Source organism: Pagrus pagrus (genome assembly GCF_965226575.1).
Source record: "Pagrus pagrus genome assembly, chromosome: 18".
In the NCBI taxonomy this organism is placed as follows: Eukaryota; Metazoa; Chordata; class Actinopteri; order Spariformes; family Sparidae; genus Pagrus; species Pagrus pagrus.
In genome coordinates, this window is record NC_140202.1 from 168,935 (window position 1) to 192,363 (window position 23,429).

The 23,429-nt window shown below is 41.1% G+C and overlaps 1 protein-coding gene across 8 annotated transcripts in view; it reads right to left on the minus strand.

Annotated features, from left to right (window-relative positions):
* The window catches only part of ccdc88c (coiled-coil domain containing 88C), a 96,912-nt gene that overhangs the window by 16,112 nt on the left and 57,371 nt on the right, over nucleotides 1-23,429 (minus strand). For 4 of the 8 annotated variants that reach the window (XM_084380430.1, XM_084380433.1, XM_084380434.1 and 1 more), the window contains 21 exons: nucleotides 22,524-22,756; nucleotides 21,858-21,939; nucleotides 18,900-19,058; nucleotides 18,429-18,575; nucleotides 17,982-18,132; nucleotides 17,694-17,875; nucleotides 17,430-17,567; nucleotides 17,059-17,343; nucleotides 16,164-16,961; nucleotides 15,267-15,394; nucleotides 15,007-15,148; nucleotides 13,282-13,425; nucleotides 12,913-13,074; nucleotides 12,513-12,790; nucleotides 7,762-7,905; nucleotides 6,337-6,523; nucleotides 6,039-6,184; nucleotides 5,725-5,814; nucleotides 5,282-5,586; nucleotides 1,439-1,522; nucleotides 741-851 (listed from right to left, as the gene is read on the minus strand). In XM_084380430.1, coding sequence (XP_084236556.1) covers nucleotides 741-851; nucleotides 1,439-1,522; nucleotides 5,282-5,586; nucleotides 5,725-5,814; nucleotides 6,039-6,184; nucleotides 6,337-6,523; nucleotides 7,762-7,905; nucleotides 12,513-12,790; nucleotides 12,913-13,074; nucleotides 13,282-13,425; nucleotides 15,007-15,148; nucleotides 15,267-15,394; nucleotides 16,164-16,961; nucleotides 17,059-17,343; nucleotides 17,430-17,567; nucleotides 17,694-17,875; nucleotides 17,982-18,132; nucleotides 18,429-18,575; nucleotides 18,900-19,058; nucleotides 21,858-21,939; nucleotides 22,524-22,756 — 4,096 coding nt within the window. Of the gene's footprint in view, nucleotides 1-740; nucleotides 852-1,438; nucleotides 1,523-2,992; nucleotides 3,363-5,281; nucleotides 5,587-5,724; nucleotides 5,815-6,038; nucleotides 6,185-6,336; nucleotides 6,524-7,761; nucleotides 7,906-12,512; nucleotides 12,791-12,912; nucleotides 13,075-13,281; nucleotides 13,426-15,006; nucleotides 15,149-15,266; nucleotides 15,395-16,163; nucleotides 16,962-17,058; nucleotides 17,344-17,429; nucleotides 17,568-17,693; nucleotides 17,876-17,981; nucleotides 18,133-18,428; nucleotides 18,576-18,899; nucleotides 19,059-21,857; nucleotides 21,940-22,523; nucleotides 22,757-23,429 lie in introns of those variants that run through there. The other 4 variants (XM_084380431.1, XM_084380432.1, XM_084380436.1 and 1 more) reach the window with 4 other exon arrangements.

Here is a 23,429-nt window from a genome sequence, read left to right on the forward strand (position 1 = left end):
ACACGCCGACGTTGGGTTAGCAGAGGAAGGGGTGTAAACATGTGAAAAGCATGTGAAATTTCCTTGGGTAAATAATATGGCCAGAGTCCCACTGCTAAAAGTTCAATGTCCTTGCAGCAAATACGCTCCTTGATTGTAATGTGACCGGGATTGCACCATCTGCCGTTCCTGAGCCCCTCTAACTTTTCCTGGTGTGATCCCCGTTTGCCCAGACAGTCTCAAAGCCTCTGATGGAAATGTTTTAGTCCGGGATATTCTGGTGCAGCCATGTTTAAGTAAAGCACATGTCACTACTTCTTCTTAGTCTTCATTGTCCCAACCAAGCCCTCTTCCTTCCTTGTCTCGTTCCTCCTATGCATGCTGTGTGTGTCCTCCAAACTGCCGTAGGGATATCAGCTGTTCCGGTTACCACGCCGGCCAGCTTCAGCGCAATCAGGCTGGGTGACCGTGTTGAATAAAAAAAGGACTTCTACGGCTAAAAAACAAAAAAGAACTCTCCCTACCAACATGTTTAGAGAGGGCACAGCTTAAATAAGTTACTGGTAAAGTTAAAACAATTTGAAAGACTAAAGCTTAAAGTAGGGAAAAAAAATAGAAAAATGAGCAGGAGCAGATGTAACAGCAAAACAGGCTGCATGCACCTAGACGCATGCGCACTACACATTTTTTGTATATCACAAATAAGCTTACACTTTTGCTGACTTCTAAGTAAGTTCTTATGTATGAATAACTAGGCTCACCTCTGGGCCTGCGGGCAGGGTCTTGACCCTGTCTGGAGCTGGAGTTGTTGACCAAGCCCAGTAAAGTTGACTGGTGGCTCGGAGTGGAACTTAACGCCTTAAGGGTGTGACCTGAGGCAGGAAACACAGCTTACTTTGCCAGGAACAAAACAATAACTAATTGCAGAGTAAACAATATAGTGAAAAGCAACATTATCTTTCACCTTTTATAATATACTGTAACACATATGTGCTGATATGTTGATCCACTTCATATACTGCAGTTGAAATAAAATTGTAATGTTTCCTTTCACCTGCCATTTTTAAGCATTAATCAAAACCACAAGTATTTGTAAAAGAAAGCAATAGAGAAAAAGGGAACCTGGTCTTTGACAAAGTACTCATGGATTATTTTTCTTCCTTTCCTTCCCTCAATTCAGATTTTCAGACAAGACAGATATGACTAAATATTCACAGAGACAGGTTGAAATGTATGTACTAAATAGAAAATTGAAATTATTCCAGATGCTGATTTCACACTCAGGTAGTTTACAAAATAAACACTGTACAGGCTGCCAATATTGTTAGATTATAATTTACCATCTCAAAATGTAGGTATGTGAAAATGATAACACCTTAATCTACCTATCCCCTAAATTTTCCTGCTAGATTCTCAATTTTCATGTAATGTTATCATCAATAATTAATCCATGAATTACCATGTCCATCTTCTCCATTGATACTCTCACTGCTGCCTCCTGGCGTATTGATACAATAAACACCCCGGTTCCTGTCAGTCAAACCTGCAGACCGAACAGAAAACTGTAGGGAAACATTCTGGAGCTGTATGCCACAGTAGGACCATAAGACGTGGTGTGAATAACATAGAGTAGCAAGAAAGTCAAGCAAGCCATTATGAGTGCATTCGTCAATTCAGGTACACTGGAAGCTTATGACTTACTGTGATATCAGTTATTATTCAGTGAATGTATCTTCTAATCAGACATTATGGATGGAAATTTCACAACAATTTTGAAGGAGTAGTAGTCACTGGCATCTGCAAAGGATGCAGCCATGTGTGTTTACTCCTTGTTTTACTTTTGTGATTGAAATTTGAAATATTTATCTTTGTGTAACAGTAGAAAGTCAGCAGACTGACTGAGTAGTCAGGTACACTGCTATATCTATGCTAAAACTAGTTTATATTAGCCACCATTTGCTACTGTTAATGCAAGTCAGGCTGTAGAGACAAAACCTTGGAATTTATTGAATTTAGCAAATTTTGATTTGTAAGAGGAAGACATTGTGATTTCTTTCTTAAAAGTGATGTCACACTTTAGCTGACACAATGTCTTGATTGTTATATTTGCCAGCATAGCTTTAAAACATGCTGATATTATGTTAAACATTGGTGTTAAAAGCCCATACAGGCTTTTGGTGCTTATAAAGCTCACATTTCAGATGAAGGATAGATAGACCAAGGGTTAAGGGGTAACCAATTTTACACATTAAAATGTTTTTAGAGATCTTAGGGAGTAATACTGCATATGTGATTTCACTCAGTAGCTAAGGTGGCAAGGTCAATTTGTATTGTGGGTATAATAATTATAATTTATAATTATAAACTCCTATAATACTGTTGAGATCGTCTTTTGTATTCAATGCATTCTTCTTCCCTTTCAAAACCTGGCACCTACATTATCCACAATGCAAATCAGTGTGTGACATCACTAGAGGCAATTTATCAGATTACATAGCTTCCTCTGGAGCCACAAAAGGCTTTATACCACTTTTTTTCACATATGCTGTAATACTTTCCAAGACATGTAACTTGTGGAGCTGTGAAGTTGCACTTTAAAGCAAATAGATGGACAAAGTTGAGAAATAGTAGTAGTATGGGGCTGTGGTGACCACTGCTGTGTGAATGAGGACAAAACTGCAGCAAAGCTGTGCGAGGCAAACAGATCTATCAAGGGTCACAGCTCAGAACAGGCTAAAATGATATCTGCTCTACAGAAATACAAGCCTCACAGAGACACACTCACCAGTTTAAAAGCATTAAGGGAGATGACAGCACACATGCACTCTAATATCTTTCAAACAAACATGAACAACTCCTCATGGACAAGCAGGCGAGCTGTGCTTGGAAACATGCACATGTGCGCACACTCTCTCTCTCTCACACACACACACACACACACACACACACACACACACACACACACACAAACTTACTAGTAATACTGGCTGGCTGACAACCGCGACACGCACCCATTTGTGTGTTTTGTATGTTCTAAAGTATGCTTGTGGACTGTGCAAAGTGCATTAGTTTTTAAGGGCATGTATGTATGATGTGTGCATTTTTGTGTGAAATTAAAAAGATGAGTGTTATTGAACAGTCTGATGGGGAGATGATGATGATGTGTATGGTTAAAAGGATGATGATGAGGAGGGGATTTTAAAACAGTCCGTTGGCTGACATTGGCTGGCTACTGATGCCGTCAGCTGTGATGTCAGCTGATGACCAGAATCGCAGTCTTCTGGTGAGAGACAGGGAGGGACGGGAGGAGGAGGAAGGTGGGGAGAGGAGCTTCTCTTGACTTTTACTGCGGAGGAAACAGAAGCGTTTGGGGGTGGGAGGCGCTGAGATGAATGGAGAGAATGGAGAGAGACAGGTGGGACACAGAGAAATGTAAGGAAATGAAACAATGACAGTAAGTTAATTAAAGAAAATAGTGGGTTAAGAAGTTATTAAGTATGTGATTGACAGAATGCAAAATAATAAGATATCATGCAAGAAAATCCATTTGAATAAAACAAGATAACAGAAGTCAAGTAAAATCCATGCATTAGACTCAAGACTGAGCTCAACTCACTCTGAATCCAAACAAAGTTTGACAACTGGTGTAAAGCACAGTGTACAGGAGGTGACAGATAAAAACTTGAGGGATAACTCTGGCCCGTGTTGGAGTTATTTGTGCAAACACATCTGGCTCAGCAGAGTGATTTATTGTTTATGTTGTAAATTGTCTCCTTAAATAAGCTGAGTAAATTCCACATGCCAGTGGAACTAAGAGTGAACTGAGCTCAGCCAAGAGAAGAATCCCATTTCAGAGTAGAGCAATAAAAAAAAACAACCCATGGAAATAAAAATATGAACTCAGAGTAGGCCATGGATTAAAATCCAGTTCCACTATGATGACAGAGTAATGAAAAGTAAGCATCAGGTACTGTATAGTGGTTCCTGAAACCATTTATATGTGACCCTAAATAAAAAGCAATTAAAGATATGGTTAGGAACCTATTTACTTTATACTACTGTGAAAGATGGTAACAGTTGCAACATCACCAACACGGTAACGTTATCACTGTGTAAACCTTCAGTCAGTCAAACCCAGGCAGGGAAGCCCCAACAGGACAAGTGAGGACAATCCTATTTATGTAGCTTTACTGTCTTATCTTGTTATGATAAGATTAGTGGTCAGTTTCTGTTGTTGAGTTATAATGTCAAGCAAGACAGGGTGCATATTATCTGACTGACAATCAGGAAACAAACTGCCTCAGGATCACTCACATTACATTCTTCCAAAGGATCAGGGTTCTTTTTAGTTTTGGTGGGTATATATAGAATAGCAGACTTTAAACAGCACAAAGTGTTTGGATTATCTGACTGTTCATCTCAACCAAATGTTTGTTTGTCTTCATTGGGTTTTCAGTATGTTGACCTGTTGTGTTGACACAAGAATACTTTTCTGTCACTGCAAAGCAACAGAGGAATTCCTGTTGCCATTTCAGATTGCTTGATTAATTCTAGAAGCCTGCTAGCATTCTGTTTCTCTCGAGCAGTCCTTAGTGACTGATTGTCCCAAACTAAAAAAGTTACATTCACTGATATCCTGGACATCATGACAAGCCAAGAAAAGCCTAAACTTGATTTTTTTTTAGCAGGTATCTAGTTGCCTCAAATTTGTGTATCCATCTAGGGATTGTGTCACAAAAAACAATTCTGTAAACATAAATTGATCAATTGATATACATTTGTAATTATGTTTTGAAATGTTTTTTTTGTGTGTGTGTGTTGTTTGTATTTGGGCTGCAACTAATAGTTATTTTCAGTTCGAATAATCTGTGGATTATTTTCTTGATTAATAGAGTCGTTGTTTGTCACAGAGGAGGAAAGAAACCAGAAAATATTAACATTTAGTATTTCTACTGCAGAAGCAGTGCCTGGTTAGCATTGAAATCACACTAGAGAACAGATGCAGTGGATGTTAGTCAAGTGTGAGATCAAGAGGTGTAGAGAAACTAAGTTATTCAGTTAGTCAGTCAGTTATGTGGTGGTCACCTGCACCCTCTAGAGGAGCAGATAGCTAAGGTGCGCCTGATCCAAGTCACCATGTTCCATCAGCTTTATAGTTTTAAATTGGATGCATTTAATATTTACTGTAAGTGCACTTCATATTAAAACCCGAAAACTACCCAACGATCAACCTCTCCTGGTAACCAATGCGATATGGGGCTTTGTAATTTTTGGATGTAAGTGTCTGTGTGAGCATATTTACCTCGGCCAATGGGCGTGAGGGCTGGATTCTGGGGTCCCAAACTGAGACTGCTGGCGTGGTTGTTATGGGAACCGTGGGTGCGGTCGTTGTCCTGCGTGTCACTTGCCATCCGCTCAGGAAGTGGGGGTGGAGTTTCAGGGGGGAGGAGGGGAGGAGGGGCAGGTAGTGGGATGTCTGGGGCACTCTTGGCTCGTTCTCTGTCTTTGCCTCCCTCCTTGTCTCGTTCGTCCCCTCTCTCCCTGCTGCTTTCCTTTCGGGGTTTGATCAGTTTGGCGAAAGCTTTAGCTCCAGACCACTGACTCTTCCTGAAAACACACAACATTTATATAATTTACCAAACATCAATATCTGAAAGACATTGAGCAGATTACTGCAACACCATACACAGCTACTCCATATTTGCTATAAAAAGGGAATTAAAGGCTTTTAAATTAAAGCATTACTTTTTAGGTGTGGGGTCGTAGAACTTGTACTGGTCCATGATCTTCTCCTCTAGTTTCTCTTTCTGACGACGAAGAGCGTTCAGCTTATCACTGAATGAAGAGAGACACAGAAAAAGAAAACAAACAAAGAGTTTTAATTTGTTCTTCTATCTTACTGAAACCTCTCTGCATTAAATGTTTCATCATTACATGTTAATGGTGCTGTCTGCTCTATACTTGCATGTATAGTTTGTGTTAGCATACTAAATACTGTACGTGGTTTATTGTGCAGCTACATGTGTAGCTTGTATTGCAGATGTGTTGTATACAGTTACATGTATAGCTTCTGTTCCTGGTGATACATCTCTTTGCTTTCCATGCTCCTCTCCAGCAGAGTATGGTTCTGCTGACTCAGCAGGTTGATCTGACTCAGGAGGTGGTGGTTCTCCTCTTCCAGGTTCCCTTTCAGTCGACTCAACAGCTAAACGCACGCACACACAAAGAGAGGGGTAACAAAGAGGTGTGATCCAGATTGTTTCTCCAAAGAGAAAGCTAAAGAGATACTGTGCTACAAGAAATATTTGTAACTTGTTTTCCCTACTGTTTCATGGATAAATGAAATACGCCATTTACCTCACAGTGGTTGTCTAGTTTAGTCATGGTTAGATCCAGGCCCTGGTGTTGCTCCATTAGCGTATCGTACCGTGTCATCCATTGACTCACTTCCAGTTGTGTGGAGCTTAATGAACTCCTGAGTTCATTCATGCGCTGCTGGAGCCCCTCACTCTGCTCTGACTGCTGTGATTGTTTCTCTGTCAGTCTGAGGGAGAAAACAGAGCAAGTTAGACACAAGTGAAAGGATAACAATAAGAAGAGGGTCAAGTGATCAAATTATCTTGAACCTTAATGTCCTAAAAAACACATTATTTTTCCCATACTGTTTATTGCTGCAGCACCTCTACTCACCCTCTGTCTGAACGCTCCATTTTAGTGCCTGTCTCTTTAAGGCTCCTACTCCTGAGAAGCCCAGTCTATTCTAAATGGCTAGTTCTCACAGGCCTGAGCAGGCACCGCCCTCCGTGTTAACACCTCACCTCTGCCATTGTTTTTCCAGCCACAGTCATGCTGGGGGCTGAGATCAGTGACTGTATAGCTGTGACATCACAATCTAACGGAAGTCCTGATGGCTCGTTTAAAGGCACAGTTTCTAAATACACGCTGTGTTCATTCTTCCATGGATTGAGTGTCGATATTTTCACAGAATTGATATAGCACAAAGACTGTATTATTATGAAAAAACAGACTTTATACATACTTATGTTATACATTATGGGACCTTAAAAATCTGTAGCAAACTGTGCTCTAACTGTTCACCCTGTCCCTGAGCCTAATAGAGCTTAGCCAATAATTGCTTGTTGGGGCAGATGCCCATACTGACACTAGGAAGCAAAAAATTCAGATATCAATATATCGGACGCTATACACCCATTTTTGGCAATGATCCCTCAAATTTGGTTATCAACCACTTGTGACAAAGATATGTAACGGAGGCAAGATATTTTACAGCTTAACAATAAACTTTGTAATTTAAAATGACATCAGTACACCGAGACAACAAACTACACTCTGACTTTAATAATTATTAATGTTCTGCTTTATAATCCCTAAAAGATAGTTTTCATATCAGCGCATATCTGGCAACATATAGAACAATACCGATATATCTGTGATAGGCCAGTATCGGCCAATAATATCATGAATATCACTGATATATCAGTTGGGCTATAGAACCTTACCATTCTTAAGCTTGTACCTCAAGAAAACAAAATCTAATCTGATTAGGAAAACTGATACTGAACCAATATTCTTTTGCCTTATGTGTTCTAACATACAGTTACAGCTGCATTTTCAAGATAACACCGATGTCACGTCACAGAGGTAATCATACGATCATAAACTCTTGCCATGACTTGATCAGTTTGCCAAGAACAAACAATCTGTTTTTTTTAAATCTCACAATGTTCAATGACAGTGTGACTGTGTGTAAAAATACAGTACCTTTCCACTTCTGCTTTTAGCTGCAGATTCTCTTGCTGTAATAGCCGATGCGCATGGATCTGCTGATTTAGTTCCTCTTTCTCTTTCTGACCACGCACCTCCTGCTCCTCCCATTTCTCCTTCTGCTGTACCAAAATACAATACCTGTACACAGACATGCAGAGGAGAGGGGTTATTTCTAATCTCTTAAATGAAAAAAAACAAGAAAAAATACCACATCCACATGTGGAAAAGTGACTCTCATTCTGTCTGTCCTAACTACTCTTTGTCACATTTCTGCCCAAAAAACAGCGTCTGTCCCCGGCAGCAGAGCCAGGCAGCTCCCACAGTTCAATGGCAGTGATTATGTGATGTGATTTAGAGCAAGACACTTCACAGCAAAAAAAATCACAGCAACTGTGAGCCCTCCTGACCTAGACTTCATTGAACTTTGCCCCAGAAAACAACATCTCCGCTGTGACGGTTTTTTAAAGAGTGACTTTTGGTTTATGCTGGGGTGCCAGTCAGGTGTCTGTGTCCTGACAAAGAGTCTGTCTGTGTCACACTTATGAATAAACCTCCCACAAAGGATATGTACAGGGTTCAAACTTAACTTTTTTGCTCACTGGCCAACTGCCTAGTGAGCTTTAAAAATCTACCGGCCAGAAAGATTTTTTACTGGCCAAAAATTATGTATAGCTGTTTTGTATATTTTTCAATGTGTTTAACTGTTATAATACACTCATAAGCATTTTTAACACATATCATAGCAATATTAGCATATTATTGTGTGTGCTTACCATTAACAAATAATTACATTATAGTATGAGTTCATATAGATGGACATAATTTTCAGAAGGCCACATATTTAAATTTTTGGGGATACTGAATTTTAGGTCTTCATTGAATGTTAGCCATAATTATTACTATTAAAATAAACTGAATAAATAAAGACATGGGATGTTTCATTCGGTGTGTAATGGACACATATATAATGTATTAGTTTCACTTTTTGAATTGAATTAGTGACATAGGCCTTAATAAACTCTCCCATGACATTCTAATGTACCTGTACATCAGAAACAATAGGAGTGACAGTACAGTGAGGTACAGTAGGATATGCAATAATTAACTACTGCATACATCTTGACAGCTCTACTTTATACTGTTGATTTGTATAATCCCAACAGACATGTCCAGTGATTTTCAGCTCTCTGTGTTTACACGTGTCTGTTTTGATGATACAAGTCAGCGGTCCTGAAATGTGTGTTTCTCTTCTATAAAACACATTCTACATCGCGGAGGCGACGTCTTTCCACTTAGACCTTTGAAACGGGGCAGAGCTCCGTGGGAAACACCTGCCTGACACAGCAACGTAGGGAACCGTGCTCCACGGACATGCACGGGGGGAAATAACGGCGTCGCCGTCGCACCGAATGCACGCGGCTACGCGCCGCTTTGGGTTGTGAGCGCGCATGTCGCGCGTCTACATTGGAAGCTAATAGGTAGACTATTATCAGTATAATCAGAGGCAACCATGAATGAGTTCGCCTCAGTTTCACGTGAATGTCACTGTCAGCCTGTTAATTTTGCTGACCCGAGCTGAGACACCCCCCAAAGCAAATCCTTGCTTTACAGCATGTTGTGAGCTTGAAGATCTGCACGACATCGGCGCACAACCCAAGCGTCACACATCAAAGTAGTTTGACCATAGACGGACCCCATTTTTTTTTCACTCGCCAGAGTGGCCGGTTAGCCGGCTTCCTTTACTCGCCAAAGGTTGAAAGTTAATCGCCACTGGCGACCGCTAATTTTGAACCCTGGATATGTACCTTCTTACTAATTCAAGCTAAGCACATAACCATATTTTAAACACAACCAATAAACAATGTCCTTGGATGAGTTCTTATCTCAATTCTTTTCAACAAAAAATCCGACCTTGTAAAAACAAAAGAGGGTAACCAGAAATACCCCAAAGTATCCAGAAAAAAAAAGGAAAAAACAAAAGTAATCCAACAAAACTCGATCGGTAGTACTCACACACACCACTGGGGGGAGCCGTTCAAACGTACTAGTCACGTCAGTCAGTCTAATAGTCAGAGGGATTCCGGAGAAGCAAGAAGCAAGACGTTCACAGCAAGGAGACGGTAACCGAGTTTCAGGCGGCCAAACGTGGCGGCCAAACGGGCTTAACTACCTCTCCTTTGCTATTCTACACTACGTCGCTTCTGCGACTCGACTCGGCCACTCTAACTGGAGATATGCAGCTCTGCTTCCTCTCCAGCTGCTGCCATTCCCCCCGCTACCGGCGCCGCCATGACACTTATGACGTCTCTATTGCCTATCCTACCGGCGACGCCATGACACTGGTGAGGTATCCTTTTTTTTTTTTCACCTGGCGGTCACGTGAACGGGGTTTACTTCAGCCCGTCACACCGCGAGTGAGTCAGACAGGGTCCGCTGTTAACTGAAGGTGATTATTGTCAATATGTAATTTAGAGCAAAAAACCTAACTTTGACACTTTCCAGGATGAATAGTGGGTCAGGATCTCAATCACAACACATTATAACTGCATCCATATGATTATAAACAGTCGGCAGATACATGGATTTTGGATTAACAGGTGGAACGTGGGGAAACACGTTAAACGTCACGCCTCTTTTGGTTCTGGCACTTTTTGGTTAAGTGTGAACAAACAAAGGCGGAGAAATGGGGAGCCTTCGCTGCGCTGATAATGCAGAGTCTGTATGTGAAAAGGGCTTTGGAATAAGCTGAACACAAGTTAGGCTGGCAGTGTAAGGATGTTGCTCACTTGTCAAGTATTAGTTGCAGATGAGGAGATCAGCAAACTGAAAAACAGAGTTTCCATTTCTTTGGCTGATTAAGCATCGGCAGCCCTTTTCTATTGAGGGGTCAAGTCAATGTAAACAAGTTCAGAGATACCTTATGTTACTATAATCAAGTGTAACAATGGTCTGCAATCAAATCCACCTTGTTCTCTAGTTGCATTCTTAATGATATCTGAAATCTTAAAAGAAAAGTATAGGGGAAGGCTCATTTCCCTGTATAAGTTATGTCTTCCTTACTAGTTTCACACTATAGAGAGCTAATCCTAGGTGTTGGCATCGGGGGAGATCCAGGTATATATAAATAGATTGGTATCACTTAAAATAGCAAGTCAAATTTCGATACTTTACTTAACTCTACTGTTTTTTGTCCATCTCAGCCTGCTAGTGTTGCAACGCCTCTCTCCTCAGCAAATCTCTACATGTAGGCATGTATCTGCCAGTAATTGCCTGCATAAGCAAGTGAAATTGTGTGAATGTGAAAAAGCATTTGATTGCTACAGTGATCAACTGTATTCTGGCACACAGGTTGGCAAAATTCACTTATATAATACTTCAATATATATTGTTCAATGGCAATGAATCCATTACGTCTCCTCTCTCTTTCTCATTAGTAAAGACTAGAGAAAAAAATATTCAGCCAGCAGCTTCTCATTTTCAGAACGCCAATAGCAGGTCATATCAGCTGTCATTCCACTATATCTTTACACTCCATTATATCATTACATAGCAAATAGTGGTTTCCTGATATCTAGTTAGGCTGAATATTGTATATTGACATTCAAAGTGAACTGGAAAACACATTTTCCAGGTTTTAATCCTGCAACTTGTGTTAATTGTTAACTTATCTCTGGTACATGCTAAATATGTTGATATATCTTCCAGAAACACATCAAAATATCTTGGATAACTCATGATGGGCGCATCACTTCAACCATCTCTCTACTTACCCTGATGCAGCCATCACTCTGGAACAGGGTAAATCCTGACTCAACAGACCACATGATCTTTTTCCATCGCACCAGACTCCAATCTTTATGCTCCTTAGCAAATTGAACCTTTTTTTTTCCAATTAGCCTCACTGATAAGTGGTTTTCTTAAGGCTACACAGCTGTTTAGTCCCAATCCCTTGAGTTCTCTTAGCATTGTGTCTGTGGAAATGCTCTTACTTTCACTATTTAACATAGCTGTAAGTTCTACTGTTGATTTTTTTACGATTTGATTTCACCAAACGTTTAAAGGGATCTCGGAACACGATCCATCTAGATTTTTTTCTGACCACATTTCTTCCTCAAAGATGATGGCTCACCACTATTCCTCCAGGTTTTAATAATGCCGTTACCCAATTTTAGCAGCAAGCTCCTTATTTGTTTTCTTTGCTTGATGCAGGCCAATAATTTGACCCTTCTGAAACAGAGTGACATCTTTTCCACAACCACAGGATATGTCTTCCGACATGGTTGTTTAAGAAATGAGAAGCTACTCACTGCATCAGTTGAAACATATTAATCACTGCAGTAATTATCCAATGGGAGGCTCTTACCTATTTGCCTATTTAAATCCAGGTGGTGACTTTTGTTTGGCCAGGCAGTGTATGACTTGAGTGTATAACACACACATTTTTTCACAACCAAATTTCAAGGATTAAATTTAAATCACTCTCATAATTAAACCTAGCCCTCACTCTAGAGTTCACTTGTGATCTGGCTCAACACACAATTTCTTTCATAGCTAAACCTAAGTAACACAGCCTGTACATAACCTTTAGAACCAAAGGGCTTACTGAGCTTTTTATCTGCTATATTTTCCTCACTGATCATTTTCTGGCCAAGTGTTGACCACAAAGGTTACTTGTAGAACTCTCAGGATGATCAGAGACCTTGTATCACCATACTGTTAGTAAGGTTTGTATGATATTCACTTACTTGCTCTGCAGCGCACGGTGTTCACTCTCCAGCGTCCTCTGTTTGCTTTTCAGTGTAGTGTGCTGACTGATGAGCTGCTCATACTCGTGCGCTTGCCTCTCATGAACACTCAGCAGGCGTTCATGGTCGGTGAGGATGCTTTCTCTGCCCCGCCATGCCTCCTCACGCTGCCGCTGCCACGACTCTACTTCTGCCTCCAGGGCAGTGACCTGGCCCTGCAGCACAGTGTTCTGGGCCATGAGAGATGCACTCTGGGAGGAGAGCATGGAGTTCTCCACCTAAGAAAGGCGAGATACATTAGAACTAAAGAAAAAGACATGGTCTGGAGAAGTGTAGTACAAGTTATATTACTGCCACTTGTTAGCCCATTTTTACAAAAACACTACTGTTTATTGTTTACCTGTAGTTTTGCTGTCTGTGTATGTAAGGCTGAATTCTGTTCCTGCAGGGTGGTGGTGTGTCGCTGCTGTGCCACCATCTGGTTGTTAAGAGATGTGTTCTGGTTCTCCATCTGTTTAAGCTGCTCCTTCAACAGATTGCTCTCTGTCTGCAGAGAGGCATTCTGGAGAGAATAGTGACATCATAACGATTCATATGAATTAATGAATTAAAGGGAATAAAACATAAAAGGAGCTACAAAAAATAGGGATAAACACTGACAAAATACAGAATAAGTCATAACTATGAATAGATGGGCTACCTAATGATTAAATATAGAAACATGATAAGATTACAATGAGGTTTTAATTTAGGAAATTAAAGATCTTACATTCTTTTCTACATCGATGAGATGATCTTTGATTCGTAGCAGTTCAGCAGTGGCTTGACCCCGGTTGCCCCCTGAGCGCTGCTGGGAGTTGTGATTTCCTCCCTCCTCCTGCGGCTGGCGCAACATAGATACTCTCTGACAAGCCTACAACAGATAAATAGTAATGTAACACACTCTACAGTACATCATCTTCTAATGCGTTATTGTTAATAGAAGAGTACACATCTGAATAATTCTAAATCACTAAATCATAGGGGTGTAATGATAGATGTATTCGTCCCTAACTATCAGGGTAAAGATGTCACTGTTCAGTGCATACAGTCATACGAAGAATACATATGACTCATACCATGGCAAGAGCAAATGTCAATGGACAAGGTTATAACTGTTCTGATCCACACTCCAATCCAGTTATTGGCAGTAATGTAAACAATTAACCAAGACGAAGAAGAAGACACCGTAACTGACTATAGTGAGTTCAAATGACACACTGGAGCTAGAGGATCCAAGAGCGAGCAAGGGAGATTGTTGGCTCGGAAGAGGATGGTTTTTCGGCGTTGTTCAACATGTGAGTGGAAACACACTGAACATGGTAACGCATATTTGACGGCATCACTAAGATGTGTCAATAAACAGAGCAAGGCAAAATCAACAACAACAACAACAGCAAAAAACACAAATTCAACAATTTCTCAGACAGCAGGGCCAAAGACATTACCGAAGCAGTTAGCATTTGCATCACATTTACATTTGTAGTTTATCAGCCCTACAGGTTATGACCTGTTTTCTGCTTAATGCACCACAGGCTGTACCAAGATGGAACAAGGTGGACACCATGTGGAACAAGCTGTAACTTGCACTACTGTCTGTTGAAAATAACTGCAAAGAAACTCAACTTTATGCGCTTGGAATTTACTGGTACTGAACCAAACCGTGACTTTTGTGTACTGTTACACCCCTAAATCAATATTGCAAATGTCAACTCAATTTCATCCTAAATCATTGTACAGAAGCGAGGGATTGTGTCTATTTCATCAGTGAAATTTAGCTTTTAGCTTTTATATGAAAATTACATGTATTGTGATACGCAGGGTGTGGAGTCTGCATTATTTGTAGTCGCTGCTAATACTCAAACATTAACTGTTAAGCATAGACTTAAACATAAACAAAGAACCATAATGGCAATAAGCTTTTGGGCTTTATTGTTTTTTATCCCTTTGACAAATATTGTACAAAAATATGATGGCTCCTGATGAGGCTGTGCATATTTATTATTATATTATTTAACTAACCTAACCCTTTTAGGGTTTTACTAACCCTAACCTTAACCCTATTTATATATATATATGTCTTATACTTTGTCAATATATAGTCTCAATCAATCTAATTTAGGATGGGTTAAAGCAGAGAACACATTTCCCTCCAGGGATCACTGAGAATAACTTAAAGGATACTTTATATCTCTTGCCTACTGAACACTAGGATTCTTTATGAGCTGTTGTTACCATTTTCCACATTCCATTCATGTAGCTGACCACCAATCCTTGGTGAATGAAGCATTGAAATGGATTAATTAGAAAATTATGAGTTTTTATTCCTGAGGCAAATATTACTTTAAGCCTAAGTTTTACTTAAATGTATTGTGTTATATCTTCATTAGGACAGAAAGTGAGTTTGTTTAGAATTTTGGAATGATTTTTGGGAAGAATTTATGCAAGTCCTTACGGTAGCTAGTTCAGCACGTAGGGTAGCGTTGAGCACGTTGCTCTCTTCTACTTTCTTCTCTAGACAGGAGATTTTCTCCTCCTTAATCTTCATTAGCTGTTGGACAGTCTCTTCCAGCCGAGACTCCAGCATCCTATACCTACTGACATACACACAAAAGTAATCAATTACACACCTGGGAATCATTTCTACATGAAACATTAAATGTGATCATTAGTCAGAGAATGGAACCACAATAGCAGCGCATTAAAGAAAACTACCTGTCCTCCAGTGTGTATTCTTGCTGCAGTAGTTTTTCTCTGCTCAGTCCAATCTTCTCCAGTTCTTCATTGACCCTCTCCAACTCGACACTCTGCTGCTGAACACTCAGCTTCTCTGACACCAGCTCCTGCACACACAGATACATCACACGCAACAATGAAACTCTACATACAAATTGAGATTTCCATACAAATAATTAAGTGAGTATCAGAACTAGAACCATGTTGGTCAGTGTGAGTGAATATCCAATGAATTAATTGTTCACTCATACATACAAAATATTGTAGGGCCAAAGCGACACCCAAAGACTCTTTATTTACTATGATAAGCAGCAGATCCTTACATTTATGAAGCTAGAACCAGCAAATGTTTAGCATTTTTCCTTAAAAATGACTGAAACAGTTCAAATAAATGGCATTTAATTTAGAAATTTCAACTGATTAATTTATTGATCATTGCAGCGCTAATGAATTTTTAAACTTAACTTTTAATCGAACATGGAGAATCCATAAACAGCTGAGACAAAATGAGATCTAACAAAATCAATTCCATGACTTCTGGACTATGGCAAAGATTGATTCCAATCAGCTCTGCAACAGCTTATAAATGGACCTGATGGTTAAACTGTTTTGTCAAACACTATTCCGAAACTCCTAAACTTCCTAAATATTGTTTCAGCACTTCCATCCTGATGAGAAGAAAGTTGCGGGGAAAAGAGTGTCAATTTATTAAAAAGAAAAAACTTTTAAAATATTTTTTTTCAAAAGTATTCAAATTCTGTTCACTTCTCCGTTTAGACATGATATGCATGTTCACTTCATGAAAACGTTTAGATCGTGGTGGAAATTAAATAATAATTTCTATAGAAATTTAATCTGACAAGTTTTCCCTCGAACCTCTCTCAGTGTTGCCAGAGTCCTCTTGTCAATGGTCGCCTGCTTCTGCAGATCCTTGTTCCCCCTCTCCAACTCCTTGGCTTTGACTGCCACGTCCTTTAGCCTGTCCACCTCCTTAGTCAGAGCTGCCCTCTCTTTCTCCACTGTTATCAATCGCCTAGCTTTGTCCTCCAGCTCTGACTCTTTTCCCTCCAGCAGTGTTCTGATCCTCCAGCTTTCCTTTTCCAAGTGCTTCCTGCCCTTCTCTGACTGCTCCAGGTCCAACTGAAGCTTCCTCCTTTCGTTGTGAATTTCCTCCTTTCTTCTCTGCTCCTCCTTCAGTTCTTCCACTTCCCTCCTCAATTCTTCTTCTCTGGCATGTACCTCCCGCCTCTCTCTCTCTACCTCTTCCCTCTCCCCTTTGCTCCTCTGTACTTCCTCCTCCAAGCGATGCTTCTCCTGGTTCAGAGCTGCCACATTCACCTCAAGCCTCTCTACCCTCTTCCTCTCTCCTTGCGCCTCCTCTCTGGCCTCCTCCAGCCTCCTCTGCAGCTCCTGAGTCTCTCTCTGTGCCTCTTTATGCTCATCCTGTAGGGTGGCCAGGCGGGCGCATGTGGAGCGCACGTTTTCCAGGGAGCAGCGCAGATCCAGGTTCTCCTTGGACACCAGGCTGCTCTCTGCCTCAAGCTGCCTCAGTCGCTGCAGCTCCCGCTGGGCCTCCTCTGCCTCCCGCTTCAGCCTATGGATCTCCTGCTCCAGGGAGGACAACTGCTTCTCTAGGGCCTCTGATCGCTCACTGCATGCATGAAGAGAGGCCACCTGAAGGCAAAATAGAGAAGTTTATTTTCTCCATCCATTTAGCTTCAAAAGAATACATCAAACATAAGTTGTAATAAAAAAAAATCTTTTTTACGACCTCTCTGCTCAGAGCATCCCTGCTCCTTTCCAGCCTTGCCACGTCTCTTTCCACCTCTTCAAACCGTCCCACCCTCTCCCTCAGCCTCTCTGCCTCCTCATTGGCCAGTTTGAGTTGAGTTTCAAGGCTGGCTAATCGAGAGCTGGTGTCAGTGATGTTTCTGTGCAGCAGGCAGTTTTCGGCTTCCACCTCGCGGACCCTCACAACATTGTTCGACTGCGCACGGTCCTGAAGGGACACCACCACATCAGAGAGGTGCTGCTTCTCGCTTTCCAGCTCTGAGATCTGATTGGACAGGACAAGTGGAACAGGGCATCAACAAAGGTCTTTTATAACAAACATTAACAATATCTTGTGTGTGTGTTAACTACCTGTCTGTCTTTCTCTGCTCTCAGAGTGTGCATTTCTCTCTCCAGACTCTGTTTCTCCTTCAATATTTCCTCTCCCAGAGACTCCATGTCCTGATTGGTCAGTCTCTCCTGATCCAATAAACCCTGGAGACGCTCCAACTAACAAACAAACAAACAAAAATGAAGGTACTGTAGTTATTAGTAACATACAAATACAACAAAATGTCAAAGAAATATTCAAATCTGTTCATGTACAAGGGGATTTAAAACATTCAGGCCTCCTACTTTCTTGCTGAGGCTCTGGTTCTCCCTGTCCAGCTCCTGGGTGTGGAGTTGCTGCTCCTGCAGGAGGTGGTTGTCCTCTTTCAGTCTTTCTACAGAGGCCTGAAGCTCCCGGTTCTCCTTCTCCAGCTTCAATACCCGGCTGGAAACACACTCGTTCAGCTCAAGGACCAATGACTTCCGAGCTGCAGCAAAGACAAATACTTTAGTTTGGACAAAATATGGAGACTAACGTTTCCGGACCAACAAATAGAACAGGATATAATTATATATCATAGAAGTGTGTCTTACTCTCTGTGTTAGTGTTGTCATGGTTCTTGGTCAGCTGTTCCAGCTCCCAGCCAAGATGAGCCGACTCATTCATACTCTGTTTCTGTCCAATCTCCAGCAGCATGTTCTCCTCCACCAGCTCCTCCAACCTTCGACGCTCATTGTCCCTCTCCTGCACAACACACAAACACACACAGATTAGCAGACCTAACAGTACCATGTGAGTACTTTCACAAACAGTTTCATACCAATATTGTTGAACTAAGGGTGCTGATAGACAAACATTTTATGCTGACATGTGAGGAACAGAATGGGTAAAAAAACAAAAGAAAACAAAAACAAACCTTTGACACATACAGTACTATGATTTAATATGAACAATGAATGTGCTTGTGCTGTTTCATTTCTTCTTCACCTATACATGACATTTTTGACCTCTAACTCATTGATGATGGCAAAGGGTATTACCATTTCCAGGTCATGTATTTTAGCTCGTAGTAACAGGTTGTCTTTCTCCAACGTGTGCAGTTTATCACAGCGCCCCCTGGAAGCTGACAGCTGCTCCTCCAACAGCACCTTTGTCTCCATCAGAGTCATGTTGTCCTCGCGAAGCTCCTAAATGACCACACACACACACATACACACACTTAGTGGACTGCCAGTGCCAACTGCTAACAGTGTGTCTCTCCTCTCAGCTGAAAGGTTTATGTGTTTCTGTAAGGATAGACATGTCGATGCAAATTAAGAATTTATGATCCTGTATAAAGACTTGATGTAAATTAGGTATATTATCTATAGCAGCAAATGATCAACGATGGAACATATTATACTAAACTATATTACTCAAATGGAAGACAACAGTATGTCGAGAAATGTGTAGCATTCCTTTATATGATGGTTAGTTGTATGTGGATGTGTAGTGTGAAGCTGTGTTGGTACCTCGACTCTGGTCTTGTAGAACTGAGAATCGTTGAGTTTCTCTTTACATCTGTTCAGTTCAGTTTCCAGTCGGTCAACCCGGGCTGCTCTTTCCCTAAGCGAGTCTACCTCGTCCCGGTACACTCTAACTGAGCGAGCCTCACAAGACAGCGACTGGTTCTGAATCACACAAACACACGGACAAGAACAATGGCATAAAGAAAGGTCAAGTAAATGCACAAATTTGACAGACAACCATTTGCGTCTGCCTTTTCTAAAGGTTAAAAGTGAGATAAGCAAAGGGCATCGAACACCAGGGGCAAGTCTCATACAGGAGCCCATGAGGCACTTGGGGGATGCAATCTTAGGGCCACTTTCAAAAAGAGGGATACCAGCATGTGGCCCTCTATTGTGTCATTGTCAACCCTAACATGCTGTGAAGAAATGACAGCCACAAACACTCTCAGAGGGAGACAGGCCCTGGTCCAGGAGGGATTGCAGAAACTAAAGGACCAAAGGCACAGAGCAATGTACCAAGTCTTCTTTCTGAACTGCACACCAGTCAGAGAACAACTTCCACCTGTTCTGGAACTACACGCAAGTAGATGCCACTCTGGCATTCAAAATAGTAACCTTGACTTCTTCTTTGCACTCACTCAGCAGTGGGTAGGGCCCTCCAGCAACCACACCCACAGCTGAAGGCAAGAAGGTTTGGAGAGATCCACCTCTACCTTGCCGAAGAGACCCCCAGATGTTCCACACCACCTCTGGATGAAGCCGCCACTCGGGGGCTTTAAACTTGAGAGAAAGTCTGCAACCTAGATCTGTTCCTCCGGTAGATATATTGCCAGCAGGCTGGTCAGGCTGGGGGATGCCCATGTCAGAAGATCCTGCAGCAACTGTGCAGATATATTACTCCCCTGGTGGTTTATGTAAAAAACAGTTGAGGTGTTGTTCGACCAGACAAGCACATGCCTCCTCTTCAGGTATGGCAGGATGTAACCGCAGTTCAGAAAAGTGGATGTGTTTGCCCGCCTCCAGATTTTTTTCCTATCAATTTCATGGGACTTGATGCGGCAGTTGGTCGGTGTTGCTTTCAGTTAAACGCCCACTGAGACAAGAGTTTTTGTCCGATTGGCTCCAGAGAACCACTCTAGCGACCGGGACGAATTTTCCTACAAACTGATTTTTTTCTGCTGGAGTGAAAATTGTGGAAGCAAGCGCGAGTTGAAGACGAGATTTTCTGAATTTTTTTGAGCTGCTCCCCACTCTGTCAGTTGGCTCCTCCACTCCAAGTATGAATGCTGTGAGAAAGATGAATACAAGATTTAATGTAGACAAATAGTGGAATATTTCAGAGTTCGAATGGAGTTTCTATCTTGAAGTGTGAATGACTAGACGAGTTTTGAAAATGCTTGAAAAAGTGTGAAATTTGAGATTTTTTGAACATTCCGTAATCTGCTTGAATGGGAAAAAATGGCCGAAAAACGTTGAATATCTCTGAAATTATGAATGATATGAATGAGAAAAATAGACCCGATGGATTCCCAATTGAGATGAATATTTGGTGTTTGAATGGAGTGAATACATTGAAAAATGTTAAAGGAGTTAAAGGATAACTACCGTTTTTTACAACATGGACCTTATTTCTAGCAAAATATATGATCATTTACTCACCCAGATAACTTTGGTGTCATTTGAAGTCGTTCGGACGAAATTAGATCCAGTGGAGTGCCGATATATCCATATAATGCGAGTGACGGGGCACCGAAGCGCAGCCTTAATGAGCATTATCTGCCACGAAACTAGTTCATTTCACCAATATTTGGTTACGATACGCTAGTGCTATTCCTCTCTGAGTCCGGGCTCGTCTATTGTCAACATCCGGGGTCTGTAGGTTGACCTACTACCTCTGACCTGGAGGATGTCGTCTCTGAGCTGCGCGCGCACCCGCGACAGCCCGGCTTGTTTACCTGTAGCTGCTACTGCTAGTTTGACCCCGGATGTTGATAACAGACGAGCCCGGACTCAGAGGGGAATAGCACTAGCATATCGTAACAAAATATTGGTGAAATGAACTAGTTTCGTGACAGATAATGCGTTATATAGAGGCTGTGTGTCGCTGCCCCGTCACTCGCATTATATGGATATATCGGCGCTACACCGGATCTAATTTCGTCCGAACGACTTCAAATGACACCAAAGTTATCTGGGTGAGTAAATGATCATATATTTTGCTAGAAATAAGGTCCAGGTTGTAAAAAACGGTAGTTATCCTTTAAGGGCCAAAATTCCTGACCCGGAAGATATAATAATAAAAATAAAGAATTCCGTGCGTAGAAGAACATATGTTGTGAATGCCTCCTGCATTCACAACCAATAACAATAAATTAATCATTTTCTTTTTTTGTGGCTAAAGGAGGGCAGCACCCTGTCGCCCTTTACTGACCAGCTGCCCCTGCTCTCTTCATTAGCACAGTGACAGTTAATCATGGCTGAGTAGGGGCGCATGCACTGCTTACCACCCTCTAAATAAGCCTGAAAGAGAGCACTCCACTAAACATGAAAACAGCAAGGTTACAAGAGAAAACATATTCAGCATGTCATCTAAAGGCAATAAAGAAGCAGCCAGTGTGGACAAAGGGTTAAGGGTTACAGCAGTAGATCTGCAGTTGATCTGCGTAAGCGAGAAGATGATAAGGAAATGATCATGCTGATACGCCAGTTGTTATACCTGGTCAGGGGTCATCCGAGGTCACACGTGATTTTGTCAATATAAATACTCTTGTTTATAACTCCAGTTGTAAACACTGCCTCTGGCAATAAGGAAGGGTGAAATAGAACTATCACTTATCAATGCCAAACCCTGTGCAGAATCCAGAAAAACAATGCTTCCAATCTACCTTTCTTCCCCTTTTCCCCCATCATTTCCCTCTAGTCCTACATATCTGACACTGGTTGTTATAAGCGTGTCCTGACCTCTTGTTTCAGTCTTTGCAACTCCTGATCCAGACGCTCCACTTCATGTTTTGAGTCCATCAGCTGCTCTGTTTTCTCCTCCCTGAAAACACATGCACAAATAACAGTAAAGTTTCAATCAAAATGTTTGCAATCCACCAGTATGTTGTAATGTATAATCAGCCCCACACCCTGCTGATATCTAGATGGGTTGATACTAACATACATCTTACTGCAAGTCTTTAATATAATGAGGTAAAATAATCTAGGCAATATATTTTGCAGAATGACTTCCAGTTGCTGTGTGTAACATGGGATTGTAGGGTTTATCTCCAAATAGATGGACCCCCTATGTAATTACAGTGTAGATCTATCAGAAGTAGACAGCATAATAAGCTGTGTTGGATGTATGATGACATCTAGCTGCTGCTTGTATTGCCAAAGTTGAGCCTCAAACCAGTAATACACACAGAAACCTTTTGGACTATGACAGGAAATGGTTCTCAAAGAGCTACTGCTTTATCCACATAGGAGGATTTGTTTCTGTGGGTTGTCAATGTCAGCTAAAGCTTTCACATTACAAGTAGTCATACAATAACATTGTTAGCATAAAAACATTAGAGCAGTGTGCAATTACTTGATAGTTTGTGTGGCTTGGACCAACATGCCAGTTGACTAAATACTCACAGTTCTTGTCTGTATCTGCGGAGCTTGACTTTGGTATCAGCGAGCTCCACAGATAGATGCTGCTTCTCCTCTTTAGTCAACCCAGACACAATCATAGCCGAGCCTCCATTACTCACTCCCACACTTCCAGAAACCTGGCCACACCCTGGGCTGCTCATGCCCAGGTTCCTGCACCCTTCCTGGGTCTGCTGACTGCAAAAGTAGTCCCTCTCCTGGGTCAGATCAACAATCACCTGGAAGGACGGAGAGTTTTTGATGAATTCAGTTTTAATTCTTCTTTTCCCATTGAAACAGGCAGACTTTTACAGGCAATTTTACAACATACATACACACAACATAAATGTATTAATTAGTTTAAGTAGTTTATTTATTAGCTGTAGGACCTATAGTCTGTTTTCTAACGATATTATCATATCCCATTCAGTCAGTCGTTGCGGGAGTTTGTTTTTTTATTACATTATAAATATGTGAAATGGGGTAATTCCTGTAACTATGTAATATTAAACATTCCATATTCTTTTTCAAATGTATTTTTGTGTAATATCTGTGTCCATTTTATTTATATTTGCCTTTGAATAAACTCTTGAAACACTTTGAAAAGATGGAGAATGTGGTAATTAGTCAAGTGACCCATATGTTTGTATCACACCTGTGAGTGCTAATGTAAATCTGCTGAGTGAACCTGAAAAGCTACAGGAGAAACATGTTGTTTGCTTCTAATAAATTCGAAGTAAAGTCATTTCAGTGTGTAGTGGTTAATTTTGATCTTCACCTCATATGTTCCTGCAATGGTCGAGAACCTGATCGCAGTTTCTTGCTGTGTGTTGGGAGCTCTGATCGCATTCATATTAGTGCGTTCAACTAGAAAATCTTCTGAAACAGCATTGCACCATTGAAGACTACAAA